The following is a 19,724-nucleotide window of genomic DNA, read 5'->3' on the forward strand; positions in this document are numbered from 1 at the left end:
GAAAACAGAGGGTATAATTTTCTGTCATCCAAATAATTTTTTTTTTTTCCAAGAGGTTACAAAATACGGCAAAAATTGCAAGTGGCTTTTTTTTTTTTTTTTTTTAATCCATCATAATTTTATTTACTCCTTTGGTCTCTTCAGGGGATTTTTTTCCCCTCTGATTCCCATACCATGAGTCAGCTGTCTTTGGGATCATTTGTTGAGAAGATCATGTGTTACAGTGAGATTCTGCGGTCTGTGACTTCATGCCAGGATGATATTCCAGAGATGAACAGGTTTAATTAGTTTGCCTGGATATAAGAGGCAACTGCTGAGGATTGATGAGTCCTTCAGCCATCCTCCAAGCAAGGATTCAATGTTTCTGGTGTTCAAAAAAGGTTGTTGCCATAGCAAGTACCATGTTCTAAGTTTGGATGTGTGCTGTTTATTCTGTAATTTGGTTCCCATTGGTTGTAAATATGGGTACACAATTCTGCAGAAGGGTCTCAGCTTAAAGAACAAAGTTGTAAAAGACTTGTTAAAACCTAGAAAACTTTCAGCACAAAATCTGAATGTTTTGGAAGCATATGACTGTTTAAAGGTGGTGCTTTCAAAGCATTGCAGGTAATTGCAGTCATGTCGTGTTGGAGTTAAACAGGCACTGGCTTTCTGCTTGGTTAAAATGAGGGGGGCTAAACATGCCAGCAGCTGGCAAATGCCACCAGAACAGCTGCCAACAAAGCTGAGTAGCTGCTCTCAGAGCATCTTCCTGCTCTCCCTAGGTTTGTATTATAGCTACAAGCCTTAAAAGCACTCCGTTCATTTTATACTCTGTCACTGTCTGTGACTTTCCAGCATTAAAATATCCTTTTTCAAGTGAAGTACACATCAGCTCTGTTTGCGTTTTTCCAAGTATTTGAACAGGATTTACTAGTGGTGATGATTGTGTATGTTTGTCTCTGTTTAAGTACATCAGTGTGATTTGTCTGTGCACCAAATGTTACCTAGATGTTAAGACAGAAGAGAAGAGAGAGACACTGGGGGGAAATCCCAGTATCAATAGCAAGGCAAGGCCGGGGTTACACCCTCTCAAGAGGGCGAATTTAACCTTGGTATTAGTTGAGAAAAGGAGGATGGGGAATGTCACAGTGTTTTGGTAAGTGGATTGAAGTCTGCTTTTAACAGTCTTATCACACTGCCACAAATACATGGTTCTGTGGCTGTTGTTCAGCCCTGCTTTTCCACTAAGAGTGATGAGACTGCGTGCGAGAATGGTGTTCCTTGATGTTAGTTGGTTGCATTGCTCTGTGTGCGCTTCAGTCAGCCCAGCACTCAGGCCTTCTGCTGAAGGGAAGCACTTGAGTGTTTCCCTGGGAGGAGCCAAGTCTTATGTGCTCAAAGTCAGGCAAGCACCAAACTGTGCCTTTTTTCTGGCATCTGTGTCCAAGAAATGAGCTCTCAAAGCAAGTAGAGTAAGTGTGGGATCCCAGCTGATAGACAATCTGTTTCATTAGCTATGGCTCACAGGAGGAAAGAACTCCAAGGCTTTTTCCTCATCCTATATGTCTAAAAGAAGTATTGATAGTAACCTGCCACTTTTCTGCTTATTAATAGCAACCCTTGAAAGGAGTGAAACCTCCAAAGGGAGACTCTGCTGTTAAAGTTCTATTAAAAAGAAAAAACCATCCCAAATGACAGAACTAAGTAAATAATGCCTTTCCCTCAACAAATTCATAATTTATGTTAAAAACTCAGGTATGTTACTTTTGTTATGTTATTTGTGAGCCTCAAAGAGCTGCATGGAAAGACAATAATCTATTAATCTTCTGTAAGCTGTGGTTTCTCTTTTGTGTGTTTACTTTTATTCCATGTACACACAACTTTTCTCAGGGTGCATAAATGCACTTCATTGCTGGTTGTGTATGTTTTGTTTTTTAAATGGATTCATTAGTGGGATCTAGGAACAAAAATACAGATTTTAAATATTAATATCATTTATAAAGGTAAATTTAGGCTTCCTTCTTTGCCAGCATGTATAAAATAAATACTAATATACTGGGAAATTTCTTTACTAACCAATTTTCTGGCTTCACAAAAAAGTAGTTACCATGGAAAATGGTCCTGTAAAGTTCTAGGAATCTAGGTGGACATCTGCCTGAAATGCCAGTCTGCCCATTTCATTTCCAACAGTATACCTGACTTACAGTGTGCTTTATCAGTGCTTCATCTGTGCTTTCATCTCTTGATTGTGGCAGTGCAGTGCCTCTTACACCATGTGTTTCAGAGATAAATGTTAATGTTTGTGTGACCATGCCCAGAGAGAACTTGTGATGCAGGGCTGCTTAAGCCCAGTTCCCTGGCTGGTCTGCATATATGGTAGAGTCTTTGGTGAGCCATTCCCATGTCTGAAAAGGCCTGTCAAATCTATACAGAATTGTCAGTTGAAAACTCATTGGTTTTCCCCATATTCTAAGAATTAAGATTGTGAGAATATTGGGAGAAAATAAGAAGAAGTAGAACTGCAGAGTTTGTGCAGAGGTGCATTTGAGTATGTGATGTCCTGGTAGTGCTAGTGAGAGAGAGCACAGTGTGTTCATGTCTGTTCATGGCTCCAAGCTTTGGCAGGGAATGATTTCTGTGGGACCACGTGCTGATGGAGCCCCAGCAGTTCCAGAGTACAGGACATGGGGGTAGGTTGTACTGGATAATGGTGACGTGGGGTCTCTAGTTTAGCATGTCATTTCAGAGCCTTGGTTGAAGAGAAGCTGTGTGAGGAGAATGCCTGTGCCCTGGAAACAGAAGGATGTGTTGGTTTAAACATAACAGCATGTTCCCCTGGGCTCTGGTGGCCTGGGGACAGCGTGTGCTAGGACAGCTAATGCAGTAGCTCGGGACAGGCACAGCAGATGGCAAAAGAGGATTCTTCTAAGGACTGGATGAGCTAAGGCCTCTGTGGAGTGACCCAGATGAGAGGAGTTATAAATTACAGATTGGGTACAAGGTGTTCTGGGAAAGCTTTCAATAAATACTTGGTCTTATGAGATATATCCAAAAGGCAAAACCTTAATCTACAGAGTTTCTGGAACCTCTGTAACAGATTAGTTCTGTGGCAATGGAGGGAAGGAGGGGCTTTTCTATGGACATCCTCTCTAGCCTCCCCCATCCTATCTATCTCCTGCCCAATCCCTACCCCATCTTGAAATGCAGAGTTCCTCTCCTTTGCCTCGTGCTGCTGGGCCAGCTTCCCCTCCTGTGCTGCCTCCTGGTGACTTCTTCACACTACGGAGGGATTTGACGCAGTGACTCATTGAGTAGTAAATTGTATATTAAATGTGCAAGCAGAAAAGTACTTAAAATTACCTAATGTACTGTGCAGTCAGCTGACAAATGCAGATTGTGGGAATTCACACAGCTGGCTCAGCAAAGGACTTGGCCAAGTTTCCCTACAAAATTAGGGAGCAAACCTGCAGCATCACACAGCTCATCTTAAACTTCACTGCAGACAGTTAATGTTGTGCAAACAGTTGTGTGTCACCAGGAGACATTGTCAATTTTGAAACTGGATTTCTGTCTGAAAAATGGTTTAAAATTTTATCTGGGTTTACTTTAGCTTAAAGAAGTTAACAGAACTGTTCAGTCATTTGCCTTTTATTAGTGCACCGGACAGACTTTCATGTAATAAATCAGCTTTTAGCAGAAAAAAAAAATGTATTTCTGATACAGCTGAAAAATATACGTGTTAAGGACTTTCTAATTAAAAGATTTCCAGTCAAAAAATATTAAAGCTTTCTTTTTCAAGTACAAAAATCCGAGCTGGCAGTGGCCTTTAACAGGAAAATACTCACACTGATACTTAATGGTTTTTTTTCAAATCTGTCTTCAGAAATGCAGAATGCCTGTGGTGTAATGCAAAACTATGTGTGTGCATTTACTACAGTGCTGAGAAATGCCTGCATATCAGTCAGGAACATCAGTACTACTCCCTTTTTTCCTTTTTTCATGTAGATTCTTGTATTTATAAATGGTAGATTTATGACTAACATTTTTGTCTGTGATGAATGTTTTGCAGTTGCAATTCTCTTTTAATTCATATGCATCTTTCAGTTTGGTCCTTGAACAATGCATAGGAAGTTTCCTGGATTATTAATTTCTGTCTCTGTGTTTTTTCGGATTCTGCTACAGCTCCTCATTTTTAAAGTTCTGTACAGAGACAATATACAATCAGATGTAATATATATATATTTGTTTGAAACATGTTTTTGATTGCTTTGGAAAAAATACAAAAATGTTATATGTAAGAAATACCAATGCTTTCATTGCAGTCAAAGTATTTATTATACTGAGCAATCAAGGAGGTGCCCAATACAGTCCAAATTTCTTTGCTTCAGCCTCCTCTGGGTGAGAGCTGTGTGGCAGCAGCAGTGGATGTTCTCTGGTGCCGTGGAGACAGCCAGAGCTCATCTGGAGCTGTGCTGGCCCAGGGGCACCTCAGTGTCCCAGCTGGGACTCACTCGGGTCACCAAGGGAAGTGCCTTGCCTGGCTCTTGTCACTTCAGTGGTGATGGGGTTTTTTTCAGAGTGACAATGCTGGTGCACAGCTTGAAGAGCTTTCATACAGAGCAAATGTTTTCTAAGCTTACCCCCAGTTCTGCCCAGCTGGTTCTGAAGGATGCAGCTCTGGGATGGGGGAGCTGGATTATCCCATGCTTACCACTTCACCTTCCTGCAGTGTCTGCTCTAGCTGAGAGCCAAGGTGCTGATCATCTGGGCATGTTTTACTGGGCACCAACACCAATCCTGCATTAAATGTCTGCCAAGTAGACTTCCAGTCACTGCTGACTTGTGCTGATTCACAGCAGCAGAGTGGGAATGAAAACATTTGTGTTAGCTTCCAGCCCTTGGAACTGCTCACACCCCCATTAACATGACAGTAGCACAGTCTGATTTAAACACTGCAGTGAGGAATTAAAAAGACAGAAAGTAAAATCCTTTTTTACATTCCCTTAACAGTCCCATGTTAAATCATATTTAGGGTTGTGAGGTGGTGTTTCAGTTTTCTTTGTGCAGATATGCCTCCTTTCAGTGAAAATACCTTTGTGCGCACCTGTCCAAAGGAAGAAAGATTTTAACCCTCAGTTTCTGTAAAGGTGTTAAGTGCTCAGCCATCCTGTAGTTAGTTGCTCATTGACCTGGCACTTCATAAATCCTGCCTAAGCATAGCAAAGAGTAAGCTGTGCTGTCAGCAGGGTGGCTGTAGGAAAGGTGGTACCCCAAGCTTTATAGAAGGCTCTACTTTTCCTTGTGTTTCCCCGTGGCTGCCTGCTGTGGGCCCTGTGTGGGGGACCCCAGGTAACTAATAGAGCTGAACTTATGGGCACACAAGTAACTAGTATGTAAGCATTTTGTGCAGCTCCTCAGTGAGGAGTGAGGGAGATGCTGGCAGAGGAGCTGGGATGCTTTTGCCTGGCAGAATTCAGCTTAGTAGCTGAGCTGAGGCTGCAGGAGTACCTTGGCTGGTTACAGCACATGTACTTACACCTTGTGCCTACATCACATTGGGCTGGCCAGTTTGGGGTCATTAGGGACTTGAGCACCTGCTCTTGTGTATCTCTCCCTCCACACACTAAATAAACCTTGGGCATACAGGTTAATATGGAAAGAGCCTTACTCCCCTGCTGCCTTTGTAAAGTGCTTTGGAAGTACAATGTTTTTAGGAGTACAGACATTGGCAGATCCTGCTGTCTGTGTAGAGTATCGTCATTTTTTATAGAGGAAAGAGGATGCTGCATTTTGTCTTCTGGCTCATGCCTTGCTTTCTCAGCCAGACTTGGCCTGTGCCTTTGCATACACCATTTCTGAGTAGGTGTTGGCTGGTTCACTTTCTTGCTCCTTGGTGATGTGGGGCTGGGCTCTGGAAGCACCATTTGCCCCACAGCAATGTCTCCCTTGGCAAAGCAGGGTTAAGTGCTGTTACGCAGGTTTGGAGTGCCAAGAGAACAGAGCAGTCATCCTGGCCAAGTGAGGCAGTTGAGCTCATGGGGTTTGGCAAAACCATGCATAGGAACGCTACTGAAAAATTCAGTGTTGTTCTGCGATTAGGTACTGCTGGTATGTTTAGCATAAATTCAGAGTTACTTGGGATTTAATATTTGTATTTGTAATGAAGAGGAGATACATGTATTCGTTGGAGTCACCTTTTTCTGTGCAATTCCGTGCATGGTTACCCCTCAGCATTGCCTGCTGAGCACTAAGTCATTATGCTGCTCTTTAATGGAGAAAGTAGCATTTTGGTGGTCTTTGTAAGGCTCCTAGCTGCAGGTAGACTCCTCATGTCTGTCAAAATCTGACCTTGTTGTTGCTGTTGGCAGGAAACATCCCTACCAGTTAGGCTTTTATGTGAGTTCAATTTCAATCACAAGTTGACTGATGGATTTTTTTCTTCTATTGTGTCTTCTGAAAGCCAGGTTAAAAATTAGGAAAGGTGCTATTGGATTTTTTTAATGGGAATTCACCATTGGTTCATTCTGTGTTCTTTATTCCTCTTGTTTTAGCTGTTGAGGCTATTTATTGCTGTTTTGCTTCGTAGAGAAGGATCACAGAGATATTTTTCTCCCTTATCCTATGACTTTCTGGGCTCTTACGATAAGGCAATTGCCTTAGACTCCAGTTAAGAGCATCTGCTCTTCAGACTGATGAAATGTCAGTACCTTTAGGCATCAGGACAGGACAGTGCCTCTTCTCTTAGAAAACAAGTAAGTGCTGGCATATCAAAGGTAGCCAGAAAAGAGCATTTTCCCCCATTCTGACTGAGGGGGCCCCACAGTGGTTCTTACGTAGGCTTGGGTCAGGGGGGTGGGGAGGGTTGGTAATCTAAATCACGCAAATCTGAAAACAAAATTTTAGGAAGATGGAAAGACTGATGAGCATTTGAACTTGGAACTTGTTTGTGGAGGTTTTACTAAGTCAATACAGTGGTTGGAAAGCAATATCTTCTTTTTCAATATAGAAATTTAGCTATTTCTAGAACCTGATTATTATTTAGAATAAATGTATAATGCTTAAATAAGACAAAAAATTATGCCCTAAATAGGTAAGGGGCTAAATGTTTATCTAAGACTGCAATAACATTCATAATCTATTTTCCCCCTAATCTATTCTACTAGACTGTTTTGAGGATTGTGGTCCTTGGCATATGGGATTACATTGAAAACAAAATAGAGGTAAGCTCTCTCTCGGTACTGTTTTCCAGGCAGCCCCAGTAAGACCATGAAGAACTGCTTTGGATGGCTTTGTTGTTAACCTGATGCAATACAGTATCTTTTAAGGCAGATAAATACACACATTCTTCTCCTTATGTGCATTATCCATAGCTGTGTGATGCAGTCCCTTTTTCTGTGAGAGACTCGAAAGAGTGCTATATTTGAAAATATTTTATGAAGGGAGGGATTTTGCCCTTGCTCTATGTGTGTCTTTTATTGTTAGAGCTATGCTTGTCTAACTGATGATACTGCTACCCCGAGATGTAAAAATTGTCACTTGAGTTCTGTATCGCCATTGCCATAATTGAGTTGAATTTAGTTGAGTTAGTTGAAAATTTGCATGTAGTTTCCTGATAGAAAATACTAGCTTGGCAAACCCTGTATTTTTATTGTTAAGTTGTTTTGAAAAACACTGTAATTATTACCTCAAATTGAAAATTAGGTAGAACGTGCATACTCTTTTAAAGAGACAGATAAGGAAATCCGTGTGTTATGAGTAATACATAATCCCAATCTGAGCAGAAATATGGAGATTGGGAAAATTAAAAGCTCTTTCTTGATACTGCCTCATAAACCACTACTGTGCAGGAAGAACCAGAAGACAATCCAAGTGTTCTTGGAGTTTAGGCAATCTAGAGTCTTGCACATTTTTGTAATAAAGTTGTAAAGATTTTAACTTATTTTGCTAAAAAAAATGAAATGAAACTTTAATTGTTGATTCAGGGTTTCTTATTATTAAGGCTAAATGCAGTAGTTTCTGATAATTCTTTTTGGTAATTTGGAGTAGTGATATTTTTTACTGCCCATTGAGTGGCTGCAGTAAGAAGTATTTCTTTTCAATACACTGAATTGTTATGCACAGTTCTGAATACGTAGTTCTTACAAAAATCTGTGCCCTGCCTTTTTATGCAAACCATTAATCAATGGGTTTTGGCAGCAGAGGAGGGACTCAGTAGGAGTGAGAACATGGTACTCTCTTCTACCCTGCTCGGCCAGTGTAGGACAGACACAACACTACGGGCAGTTTGCTCTGAAACATATTTCCTAGCTCATTTCTGTCTAATGCTTTGCACAATTGCTTTTTCTGATCGAATCCCAATACAGCCAGTATCATATAAATCATTCTGAATGGTCCCAGTTGTCCAAACCCTTGCAAAGCTCTCTGCCCCATAAAAGTGAGAGCAGGCAGTCCTTCTGTCTAGGTGCACAGCCATTCCCCACACGTGTTATGTAGTCAGGGCATGGCCAAGAGCCATCAAGTCTCTTTGCTCCATCTTTTTCTACTTGTCTTCTTGATCTCTTCATTTAGACAGTAAGATCTATGGGCAGGGACTGCATCTTTTTTTTAGATGACATTATGCCAAGTAACAGGTAATAAATACCAGTGATGATAAAACTCTTTGGCTGTAATAACATTTAGGCTATCACTTCTCCCTGGGGATTTTGGCCGGTATTTCCAAATACCTTTCTCTCCCCCTGCCCTGCCACCACAGTTTATCTCTCCTCACCTCATAAAAAGTACTGAGGCATTCTGTTGTGCTACCTGAAAAGGATGCAGCCTTTCTGTGGCTTGGCCACCTCTCATATCCCTTTCAAATAGGTACCACAATTGCATTTCTTTCGGACAAAGAGGGAGTCCTTCAAGATTCCAAAGAGGAATGGCAGGGATATGATTTTAAGGAAAGGTTTGCAAAAACTGATTTCTCTCTAGGTGTTTGATGGTGCTGTCATAATCTTGTCCTTGGCACCAATGGTGGCCTCAACAGTGGCTAATGGCCCCAGCAGCCCGTGGGATGCTATCAGCCTTATTATCACACTGCGGATATGGAGAGTGAAGAGGATCATTGATGGTGAGTGGTGACTCAGTTTGTGACTTCCAAGCATTACCTGGCAGGCTGGGAAAAAGTGATTTTAAAAATACAGAAAGATTGCTTGCTACCAGTGTTTCTATCTATTTCTTTCTCTTATTTTGCTAGTACCGAACAGAACAGAGTTATGACTCCCATGGAGGAGAGTAGGTCTCAAGATCATGGCTGTATCTCCTGCTCCGTAGGAGCTTATAATTCATTGGTTTGTTTTCCTGTTAGGCACCTTCCCATCCCCTATCCTGTAAAGTAAATGCCCTGACCTGCTTCATGTCTTTTGCCACCAGGTGTCATTCCTAATTCTGCAAAATAATTTATTTCAATCTGCTTTTCTGACATTTGCTGCACCCTTCCCGTAACCATACAGCCAGCTCTGTCTTGGGACTTTATTTTCTAAGTTTTTGTCAGTAAATACGTTTGTCACATTCCACGAGGATTTTCTTACCCTGGGGATTCCCCACTGGAGGTGCTCTCTGGCTGCTGTACATCCTAGAAATGAAGTGAATATTGGTGGTGTTTTGCACAGACCTGTGTGGGGAAGTACCAGGGGAGATGAAAAAGCCCCAGCAAGTCAAGGTTGCAGAGAGAAAAGTCTGTGGCTGGGCCTGGAAGAAAGGACTTTAGTGTAGGTTGCTAATGTGCTCAGCAGCTTCAAGCAGCTCAGAGAAAAGAAATAAATGAATGGTCATTTTGCTTGTTTGTGAAAAATCAGAGTTAAGTTGTTATTTTTGGGTTTAAATGCCCAGGAAACTCTGTATTCATAGTTCAGGAGAGGTCATAGCACTCTGATTGAAGCATGAAAGAAAATTTCAGGATCTTGTGTAGCTTCAGAAAACATTAGGAACTGCAGTATGTATTGACTATCTGTTCTGATCAGTCTGAGTTTGCCATAGTTAAGACAGGAGCAAAATTTCTAGAGCCGTTCAGAAGACCCATTGAAAACTGGGCTGTAGCTTGGAAAGCAGTAGAAGATAAATGCCTTTTTTGTTTCTTCAAAATATCTTTCTTGGTCTTCTGTGTCCATTAAGGACTGATTTCTTACCACAAAGTCTAGGAAATAAATGCGTAGGCTTCTGGAATAGTTCTTTTCCTGAGGGAGCCATGCTGTTCAAGTTCAGAGGTAATGGGACTGACTCTAAACAGAAAATCATCCTACCCAGCAATTCAGGAAACCTGTGGTAAACACTGGGGAAGAGCTGTACTAGCATGGAATCTGGGAAAAGCAGGCAGCATGCATTTCAGTTCAGCCAGGCAGATGGAGGTCTGACCAAACAACATCTAGACCGTGCATTTCCTATGTTAGAAGTTCTTCCCTGAAAAAAGTACTCTAGTGCTGCTTCTCTTAGGAATACTCCAGTTCTCTAGATGCAAGGGAGAGGGGTGATGTTCTTTGTCCGGTAAAGGTTTTCTTTCTGATAAAAAGCCAAATCACAGCTGGGTTGCTTTAAGTGTTATTTGTGTTTTCCAGCATATGTCCTTCCAGTGAAAGTGGAGATGGAGATGATGATTCAGCAATATGAGAAGGCAAAGGTTATTCAAGATGAGCAGCTGGAAAGACTAACCCAGATCTGCCAAGAACAAGGGGTAAAGTTCAGTTATGTCTTTATTTACACATATCTTGTCAAGGCAAATCAAACAGTTCATGTACTTTGCTGCAGGCTGAGCTTTGAGAAGTACCACTGGGACTTGTGTTGTAGGGTGACAGGTCTCAGTGCTAAGGAAGCATTAGCTGCAGCCAGGATATTGTCAGCATGGTATTTGTCAAACAGCAGTCAGCTGCCTCTGCTGCTGTGCTTGTGTTGTCTGAGGTGAGGAAAACAAATGTGAGCAACAGAAAACGAATGGTTCCGGTATGTAATTTATTGAATGAGTACAGCTAGCTTGACATAGTACTAACATACAAAAGCCATTGTTGGAGACTGCAGCTAGTATTCCTAGGAAAAGTATGTGCAGTTAAAAACTAATGAATTTCCCTGCTTTGAATGCAGAAGGCGGCTTCCCTGTAGGTCAGTCAGAGACTCTTGGCAAGTTCAAAATGTTGCAGTAGAAGCTTCCAGTTCCTGGAAGCAAGTCAAGATTTAAGATCCTTCCCAGGCCCCCAAAATGTTCAGTGATTCAGTCTAGAGATAGGGGAAGGTAAAGTTTGAAATATCTCAAATGAATATATTTACATATAGGTGTAAAACCATTTTTTGGGGCAATGAGCCAGGAGGTTTTGCCATTTGTCTTATGCAAATGAGTTCTTGACTAATTTGCTTTAAAGTAGAAACCAGGGATAGATGTCGAGGCTCAGGATAGGTGAGTGTTGAGGAGACCATTAGACCACAACAGAATGATCCCCGGGTGATTTACTTCTTGTTTCAGTTGAAAGGGTAACTATGAGATGCAGTCCAAATAAATCCTGAGGATTTCTAGCTTCCACTCCTGGCTTATGGCAGGTACTTTTAAGATACAAACCCATCAATATTTAGGTCCCCAACTGGCTTTTTAGATTTAGGTCCAGATCTCCTCGATCTCAGCCGAGGATTCTGCAATGAACTCCTGGTGGTGGTGAATTGCCTTGTCTGTGTGATGCATTAGGAAGAACTGTAGACAGTGTGTCATTTCATAACGCTAATTTTGAGTCTGTCATATTCACCATAACAAATTTCTAAACCTTAGGCTTGGCTTCTGCCAAAAATTATTGGGTGCCAACTATATAGGTGTCTTTGGTGGCAAAACTGCAGTCCTCTTCATAACACCTTTGCACGATGGTATTTGCACAATGGTATTTAGTGATTTGGGATTCTGTCATGGTTGTGAAATTGCCAGGTAAATGGTATACACCCCATTTTACAAGGGAAATACTATTCTTTGACCAAACCTAAGCAAATTGGTGATTTTTTGAGAACCAGCGCAGTATTTTGTCTGTCAGACCATACTAACGTTCTTGACAATCATAAATTTTAAAACATTTGTTTTTAGGAACTTTGTTATACAGCCAGATAACACCCTCAATCTCTAAACAGTTTTTGGTATTATTGTTTCATAGTCTGAGTAAAGGTGGGCTCATTATCTCAGGTGGGGTTCAGGAGCAGCTCTTGCTGCTCTCCATTCTGAGCCAGGTACTCCTGAATGTCTGACCAGATTAGCCCTGAATCCAAACTCTGATGGTTGTAACACCCTGTACATCAAACACAAAGAAACACTGCACTGGGAGAGGAGTAAATCTGAGAAAACAGAGCAGGTTCTCTTGTAGCTTTCATGTGTCATCTGCTGTGGAAAAATACGGTCTATAGAAAGTTGACAGCACGCTAATCCCTCTTACCGGCCTGACTTGATGCCAAACAAATGTCTCAGCTATGTAATACCAGGTAAGTGTACTAATTTGCTGCAGTTAGCAACATAAGACATTGACACAATATTGCATCCTTTATTTGTAAATTATTAGCTTCATAATTCAGTCAAGAACAAGTTGTCAGCATTATAATATTCACATTAATGTTGTGTACAGCATTTGATGGGAAAAATGGCTCCTAATGGTATTTAATGTCTAAAATTCTGCCAGGTTTTTGCTTTTTCGTTTGATCATCTTTCCTGAGCTTTTTAAAGGATTGCTTGTCCGTGGTGTTTCAGTGTGCTTGCCTGTGTTTTTGAGGGAAGGTTTGCCTGCAGTAGTCTGGCTGTGCCCAGATCCAGAGCAGCAGCCAGGAGGGATTGATTCCAGATTGCCTTGTGTGTGTGGTGCCAGCTCTGTCACGGCATGTCAGTGTCTGGGGCTGCCCTGCCCTGTTGCCTCCCCAGTGCCGGCCCACAGGGGCAGAACAGCCAAGTCACCGTGGTTCCCTGCAGCCCAGCAGTGGAGGCAGGCACTGCTTCACCTGGGGCTGCACCTTTGTGACCACACTGGTGATATGCATCTCTTTAATAATTAGAGATGGGGCTGTGAACATTCCTGCTGGAAAGGTTTCCCAGTGCTTCCTTCTCTGGGATCCCGTGTTCAGTTTCTTACTGCTTTGCTGCTGCTCAGGCAAGTGGGGTTAGAATTCTCACGGTCTGGCATATTCTGCAGATGAAACGATCTTGAAAGTTTCAAGCAGACTATTAATTACTTCATTAGAGGAATTGGGAGAAATAGTTAGCCTGTTTTGCTTGGGATTTAAAATAGTTGGTGGCCAGTTCTCTGAGAAGTCCCATGCTGCTTTGAAACTGGTGCTTAACACTGAGCAGACAAAACCAGAATTTCTGTTTTAAATATTAAAAACAGGAAAGATACAACCACCCATCTTTTTGAATTCTTTTTCTTTTGTCAGTTGTGGGGTTTTTTGACCAGTGATGGGGTATCACAACTATAAAGTACATTTCCATTCCTGACTGACATTGGAGATGTACTTTTGCAAACATGAAAACTCTTTCCACATGTTGATTTTTGGCTAGCTGTACATCTGAAAACCAGAATATATTTTATAAATTATACTTGCATAGACCACCACTTTGTTCTCTGTAGTACCCACTGCAACTGTTTGAATAGTTTGCTTTTTATTTATTCTCCATTGGCCAAAAAAGAGGTTGTTAAACAGGAATGGAGCATGAGGGATTTCTAAAAATGGGTAAAGGTCAAAGGAAAAGAAGTCTCACTGCAGTCACTGTCAAAAATATGCAGAGTATATTGCTGATGGTTTTGTTTTATCAGAATAACTTAAATTGCAAAACAGAGTTCTAAAGTTTCATTAACTACAAATTCCAGTCAGGGGAGATTGCTTTTTTTCTTCTGGAATCACCTGTAAAGGAATTTCTATTTGCGATAATGGATATACTTACCTGATCTTTTCTCTTTAACTTTCATAAGAGTAATTCAGCTGAGTACAGCTCAGCCAAGAGTATGTGTTCAGCCTTACCACACCAGAGCTCCTTTTCTGTCAGCTCCTATAGGACTGGGATTTTCATCATTCTTAACACTGCAACAACTGTGGAAGGTGTAATTTCTTTTTTTATCTTGGAATATAATTTGTAAAACAGCTGCTAGTTTAATGACAGGGCTATTTAGCTGGTAAAATTACCTATTGGAGAAATAACGTATGCTGTCCTCTTGCAATGATTTTAATTTATTTCTAACTACCAGTCATTTTCTTGGTGGATGGAAGGCAGCCAAGGTCATCCCGTGTTTTATTCTACCTGTAAATCATTAGTTTGCAACTGTCTCCCGATTTTTATTGTTACCAACAATGGCTAAACTAATGGAAATAAACATTGGATTGTATCCCAGTGGCAGATGAGTTTAAGGGCAGGGCATTCTGTACAGACAGCACTGACAGAATAATAGAGTGGAGCAAAGTTATTGCTCCTGCGTTAGACACAAGTAAGCTTCTGGCTAAAATGTTCATTGATCTCTTTGAAATTATGTCAATCCTACTCTGTTGTTAGACCATTAAAGGGGAGTACTCAATGATTCACTGGTAAATCTCTTTTCGAGTCTTACATGTGTATTATAAAATATCAGATAGGATGGTTGGCCCACTTAATCACACCAGGCATGTAAACTGAGATGTTATCTAGAGCTTTTGGTAGGTCTGTCAATTTACCTGCTTAGAAGTAATCACTTAATGCATTATTTGAGTGAGGAAGCGCCCCGTAATTCTTTCTGGTTTGTTTCCTGACAAAATATTGCCAGGTTTGTGCTGCAAGAGGACATGTAACAGATTTTGAAAATGGTAAGTTTAAATTTACCATTGATTAACTTTTTCTTCATGCCAGACAATCTAGCTACTCATTCTTCTATAAAACGTATTGTAGCTCCCTTTTTCTTGGTAATAAGTGTATTTTCACATCAGCCACGTGTATTACACCTTTATTGCTGTCTTCAGCTCCATCCGTGGTAGGGTGTACCCGACAGTTCTCAGAGGTGCACAGTGCTAGCACGCAAGGATGGAATGTGCAAAATTCCTATGAAATACAAGAACATTTTCATTATGAGAATGTGCAAGCACTGGAGCATCTTGCCAGAGAGGTGGTGCTGTGCGCACACAGCCTGGAGATAGTCAAAATTTGAGAGGACAGGCTTTCAGCAGCCTGAGCTAAATGGGCCTGCTTTAAGCGAGGTGTTGGACTAGATGGCCCTCCCAGTTCCATTTCAGCTTAGATTATGCTGGGATTGTTTGAAGTTTTCAAAAATACTTTTTCCATTGCAAGGTATGTTGGAATTTATTGGTAAATACCCACCAGAAGCTACCAAAGTATGTGTAATTATGGACATTGAATGTCATAGGTGTCCTGATAGATAAAGTCAATAGCAGCTTCAAGTGGACCAGTGCTCTGTTTGTAATTATCATGAGTTAGGAGGTGGTTTACCTTTGTCTCTTTGGTCACAGGTTATCTTCCACACAAGAGCATTTTTTGCTCGCTGGCTCTCTGTGAGATTTGCAAGGTTCTTCCACAGAGCTGATACCTAGGAGTAAATCTTAATTTAAACAGATTAAACCATGTGTTTAAGTTTATATGCCTTTTTTTTTGTCCTCTCACAATAAGTGCAATATGGTCCTGCCCTACAGGCTGAGGGAAGGAAGGTGTACCTGGAAATATGAACCATGGTTTTCTCAGCTCTCCTGATCCAGGTGTACACTGAGATTGCTACATCAGCTCCTGCTGCAAATAGAAATTTCATGTGTTACCTTGGCCCAGAATTTTTACTTAAAAAGACTGTTATATTTTATACCTCCTAATGATTTATTTTAGCTGCTCCGAACTGCCTGAATGCAGTCAGAGCGATCTCATTAGCTCTTTTACACATCAGAACTGCCTGAGGTCAGTGTGCAATATAATCTTCAATAGACAGAAGCACCTACAACCTGATTTGCTCATGCAGCCTCTCATTGCATTTTGCCTGTAAGGAACACGCCCTTAGACTTAACTTTCTGTTTTTAGGGGGTTGCTTTGAGTGGCTAACAGTGTATTCCAGCATCTGCAAGATCCTGGGATAATTGTTAGGAGACAGTTTGTTTTGAACCAATCTCCTCTGTAGATCCATGCCTTTTATGAACAAAAAGTCTGTTTCTTGTCTGTAGCAGGGTGCCATCAGTACCTGGGTTCGGTGTCCGTGACAGGGTGACACTGGTGCTCAGGTTTGGTGTCTGTGACAATGTGACACCAGTGCCCAGGTTTGGGGTGTGTGACAGGGTGACACTGGTGCCCCAGTGCGCTGCCTGTGACAGGGTGACACTGGTGCCCAGTGCGGTGCCTGTGACGGTGCCCCTGGTCCCGAGTGTCCCCGCGGGGGTGGTGGCGCGGCTGCAGTTGCCGCTGTTGCCGGCAGGTGGCAGCAGAGGCCGCGCTGCGGGCCCGGTGTCCCCTGGCGGGGGGATGAGCAGAGCGCAGTTGAACAATAAAACTCACGGACTCTGCCGGTGAAAGCTGCCGCTGACCGGGCATGGAGCTTTTAAGGACTGGCACTAACCTGTGGTATTTGGAAATGCTCACTTTATCCACTGGAACAGTGAGTGGGCAGGAGAAGTCTGGTCTCTCCCCCGTTTCTGCTGTGGGCTCCTTATCACACCTGTATAATGTAGTGATGCCCTTCAGGCTTCTGATTGTTACAATGCTCAGGAAATCTTTGTAAATGCTTAAGCTCCTTATACTGGATGTGATGCAGACATAGTTGCTGAGCTGATTTTTTGCTAGTTCTACCTATTTGTGTTAAAAAATACCTGCCATATTTTTTGTCTTTCATGAAAAAAGGAAATCATACCATACCTCTAAGCCAGAATTAAGCATTTTAATAACAGTATTTCTTTTTCTGACACACGTGAATGTTTTTGAAGGGTGAAATGTAGAAAACCAGAAATGATGCCTAATTCTTACTGCCTATTAGTTTGAGCTAGACAACATGAAAAAAAAATCTCCAAATTTATTTTTTGCCTATCACGTTTGAGTGCATTTCTTCCATTAAACTGAGGGAGTGTCTGAAAGGGTATCTTTCCCCTTTTAAAGGTGGAATATAAGGTATTTTGTGATTCCTTGTTTTTTTCAAGTCAAGGATAAAACCTGAAATTCTCTATGTTCATACTGGCACAAGCACCTTAAGCCTCAGGACGCTTCAGGCTGGCTGGGAACTGAGTTAGCAGTGCTAGTTTGCTACTTCTTCCTAGCAATAGGTTAACACAAAAACCACCCACAGGAATCTGCCATGGAGGCTTCATTGCAGGAAGTCGGGGAGCGGGGCAGTATTTTGACATTTGCTGATTCCACCTGATTTCTGACTGCCACTGCCAGAAGGCCTTTGGTTAAGAGCAATGAGCAGTTGCAGCCAGCTGTTTGCAGCTGCCAGGCCTCTGTGCACTGGTTTGCAGATGGAAGAAGAGCTGTGTGCTTTGTTAGAGCCCTCTATTAGCTGGTTTGAATGTTATCTGGAAAGCTTGAACTGCCCTTTTGTTTTCTAGATTTGAGTTTTGCAATGGGCCTTCCAGTTACTGTAGTTCCTTCCACATGTTCTGGAAAGCAGATAGTCTCCAGGTGTGGCAAACCGGAATCCCTTTTTCTTTCCTAAATCTGGAAGTTCTGTCTTATTTCCCCTTCCCGGCGTTTGCGCCATGTCTGACTGCAGTGGAACAAACTGGGTCTGCAGATGGGTTCCAAAATCTGCCAGTGAAGCAGGTTTGAGTCACATCTGAGGGACAAGAAGCACAGCCAGGTGCATTCAGCCTAGGGCTGTTCCACACCAGTTTTCAAGCATGGAGGTGCCAATTCCGTGTGTGCTGTAAATGTGGAGTGGCGGCTGCATCACGGCTGCTGTGGCCTCCTCCTCTCCCATGGCTCTTCAGGCCCTGAAGCAGTGCAGGCCCAGGAATGCTACATTTGGAATGTGTTTGTCTCTTCCTCGCCTCCTTTGCATTTCCCTCCCAAACTCTAGAATCAGACATGACTTGGTCACTGCTGTACTACTGATTTTAAAGAGTTTAGAGGAAACTCTTCCTTGCAGCCCCACAGCTGTGCTGTGTGGCACAGGGGATTTCTGTCCTGCTTATATAAGGATTTAAAGGGTTTCTGCAGCCTCTGCAGAAAAATTGTTTTCTTTCTTGCATTGTGCAAGATGCGTGGCCATCAAAAACAATAGAAATCTGCTGTATCCTTCAGTCAGATTGTACCTGGTAGCTTCTTGTCAGGTGTCTGCTTTATAACACCAGTCATGAGGCAAATCCTCTCCTGGCTGCAGAAATTCTTTAACTGGCATGGCTCACGTGTTTGAGCGGAATGGCCAGAAAAGTGGTAACCTTCCCCCAGGGTTTTCTGCACACTTCTGAGTACAGAAGTTTTCAAGTCAGAAGAGGACTGTGATGTCCTCCCCTTATCTAGTTAGTGAGGGAGGACCATTCTGGGTGCTGCTCAGAGAACCTGCCCTCCCCTCATTACAAAGTCTGGTTAGGGATATTTGTCATGAACCTAAATCCCTAAATGCCTGTTAAAAGTGATCTTTTTCTATAAAGGTTACATGAAGTTTGGCAGTAAGACTTGTTAAAATTGCCCAAAATCTTAACCTTCAGGACACAGCTGTGCAAAATAGACCAGCATGAGGCATTGTCTTTAGATCTTGTGAGCAATGGTCCATCTCACATAGGCTGTGGGAGAGCACCAGCAGCTTGGATTCATGTCCTGGCTCAGCCACATTGTGTTTGTTTTACCAGACTGTAGTGTTTAGTGATGAAATGAGTAATAGGTCCCCAATTGTAGCATGTAAACTTCTGGCCATGCTCACATTACATCAGTATGTGGTGTTGTTTTTTCCTCTAGTTTGAAATCAGGCAGCTGAGGGCCCACCTTGCTCAGCAGGACTTGGACCTGGCTGCAGAGAGAGAGGCTGCACTGCAGGTCCCACACGTGCTGAACAAACAGAGCAGCAAGAGGTACAAGGTGGTGGCCACTGAAGACTCAGACGACGAAGCCACCGAGAACATCACTGAGCTGCGACCTCCACGAGGTGAGTGCTGCCTGTGCACAGCTGATCCCTCCTCAGTGGGAGCTACTGAACCCACTAAACACCTCCATTCTAGCAGGGATTGATTGCTTCCCTGGAGGCTGCAGTTTCCCATTGCTGCAAAGAGGCTGCATCTGCTCTGAAGTGGCAGGAACTGTTGTATTTGGGAGCAGGTTCTAAACAGAGCCAAAGAAATGACATGGGAAGAAAATGACTATGATGTACCTTCCCAGTGTCCTCATGATTAGATCCATCAAACACTAAAGAAGCAGCAGCCAAATGCAAGTTGGCCAAAGGATAATCACTCAGAGGTAAAAGCAGGGAAATTGAGAAGAACACTGAGAAACAGTTTTGGTCTTTGGCCACTTACATTTCTGTGGTTTGGAGAGAACTCCTGCATCAGCTGTGGGGCTTGCCTTGCCTGAAGGCTGTGCTCTCACCAGTCCCCTAAAGCTGCCAGTGTTGGGCAGGGCAGCGCTGGTGCCAGGAAAGAAGGGAAGTGCCGTGTGGGCATCCTGCTGGCATGTCTGAGTGCCACGTGGCTGTGGTGAGGAGCACTCTGCTGCCTCTGGGTGTCTGTTGGGCAGGTCTGTGGTTCAGGGGAGTAACAACAGTTAAATTTATTTGGATCAGTTTTTATTACATAAGTGCTAGACTTGAATTTTTTTATGGAAA

General features: G+C 42.4%; 1 protein-coding gene and 1 long non-coding RNA gene across 7 annotated transcripts in view; one reads left to right on the plus strand and one right to left on the minus strand.

Annotated features, from left to right (window-relative positions):
* The window catches only part of TMEM266 (transmembrane protein 266), a 58,549-nt gene that overhangs the window by 21,272 nt on the left and 17,553 nt on the right, over window positions 1-19,724 (plus strand). For all 6 annotated transcript variants that reach the window (XM_019293545.2, XM_039557829.1, XM_019293546.2 and 3 more), the window contains 4 exons: window positions 7,146-7,202; window positions 8,953-9,091; window positions 10,575-10,690; window positions 18,866-19,052. In XM_019293545.2, the coding sequence (XP_019149090.1) occupies window positions 7,146-7,202; window positions 8,953-9,091; window positions 10,575-10,690; window positions 18,866-19,052 (499 nt within the window). The remainder of the gene's footprint in view (window positions 1-7,145; window positions 7,203-8,952; window positions 9,092-10,574; window positions 10,691-18,865; window positions 19,053-19,724) is intronic.
* On the minus strand, window positions 10,949-18,872 carry LOC109146343. The gene is made up of 2 exons (XR_005602798.1): window positions 15,434-18,872; window positions 10,949-15,028 (listed from the first exon to the last, which is right to left on the minus strand). It is a non-coding gene; the product is annotated as an uncharacterized LOC109146343 (long non-coding RNA).

Source organism: Corvus cornix, chromosome 10, assembly GCF_000738735.6.
Source record: "Corvus cornix cornix isolate S_Up_H32 chromosome 10, ASM73873v5, whole genome shotgun sequence".
Lineage (NCBI taxonomy): Eukaryota > Metazoa > Chordata > Aves > Passeriformes > Corvidae > Corvus > Corvus cornix.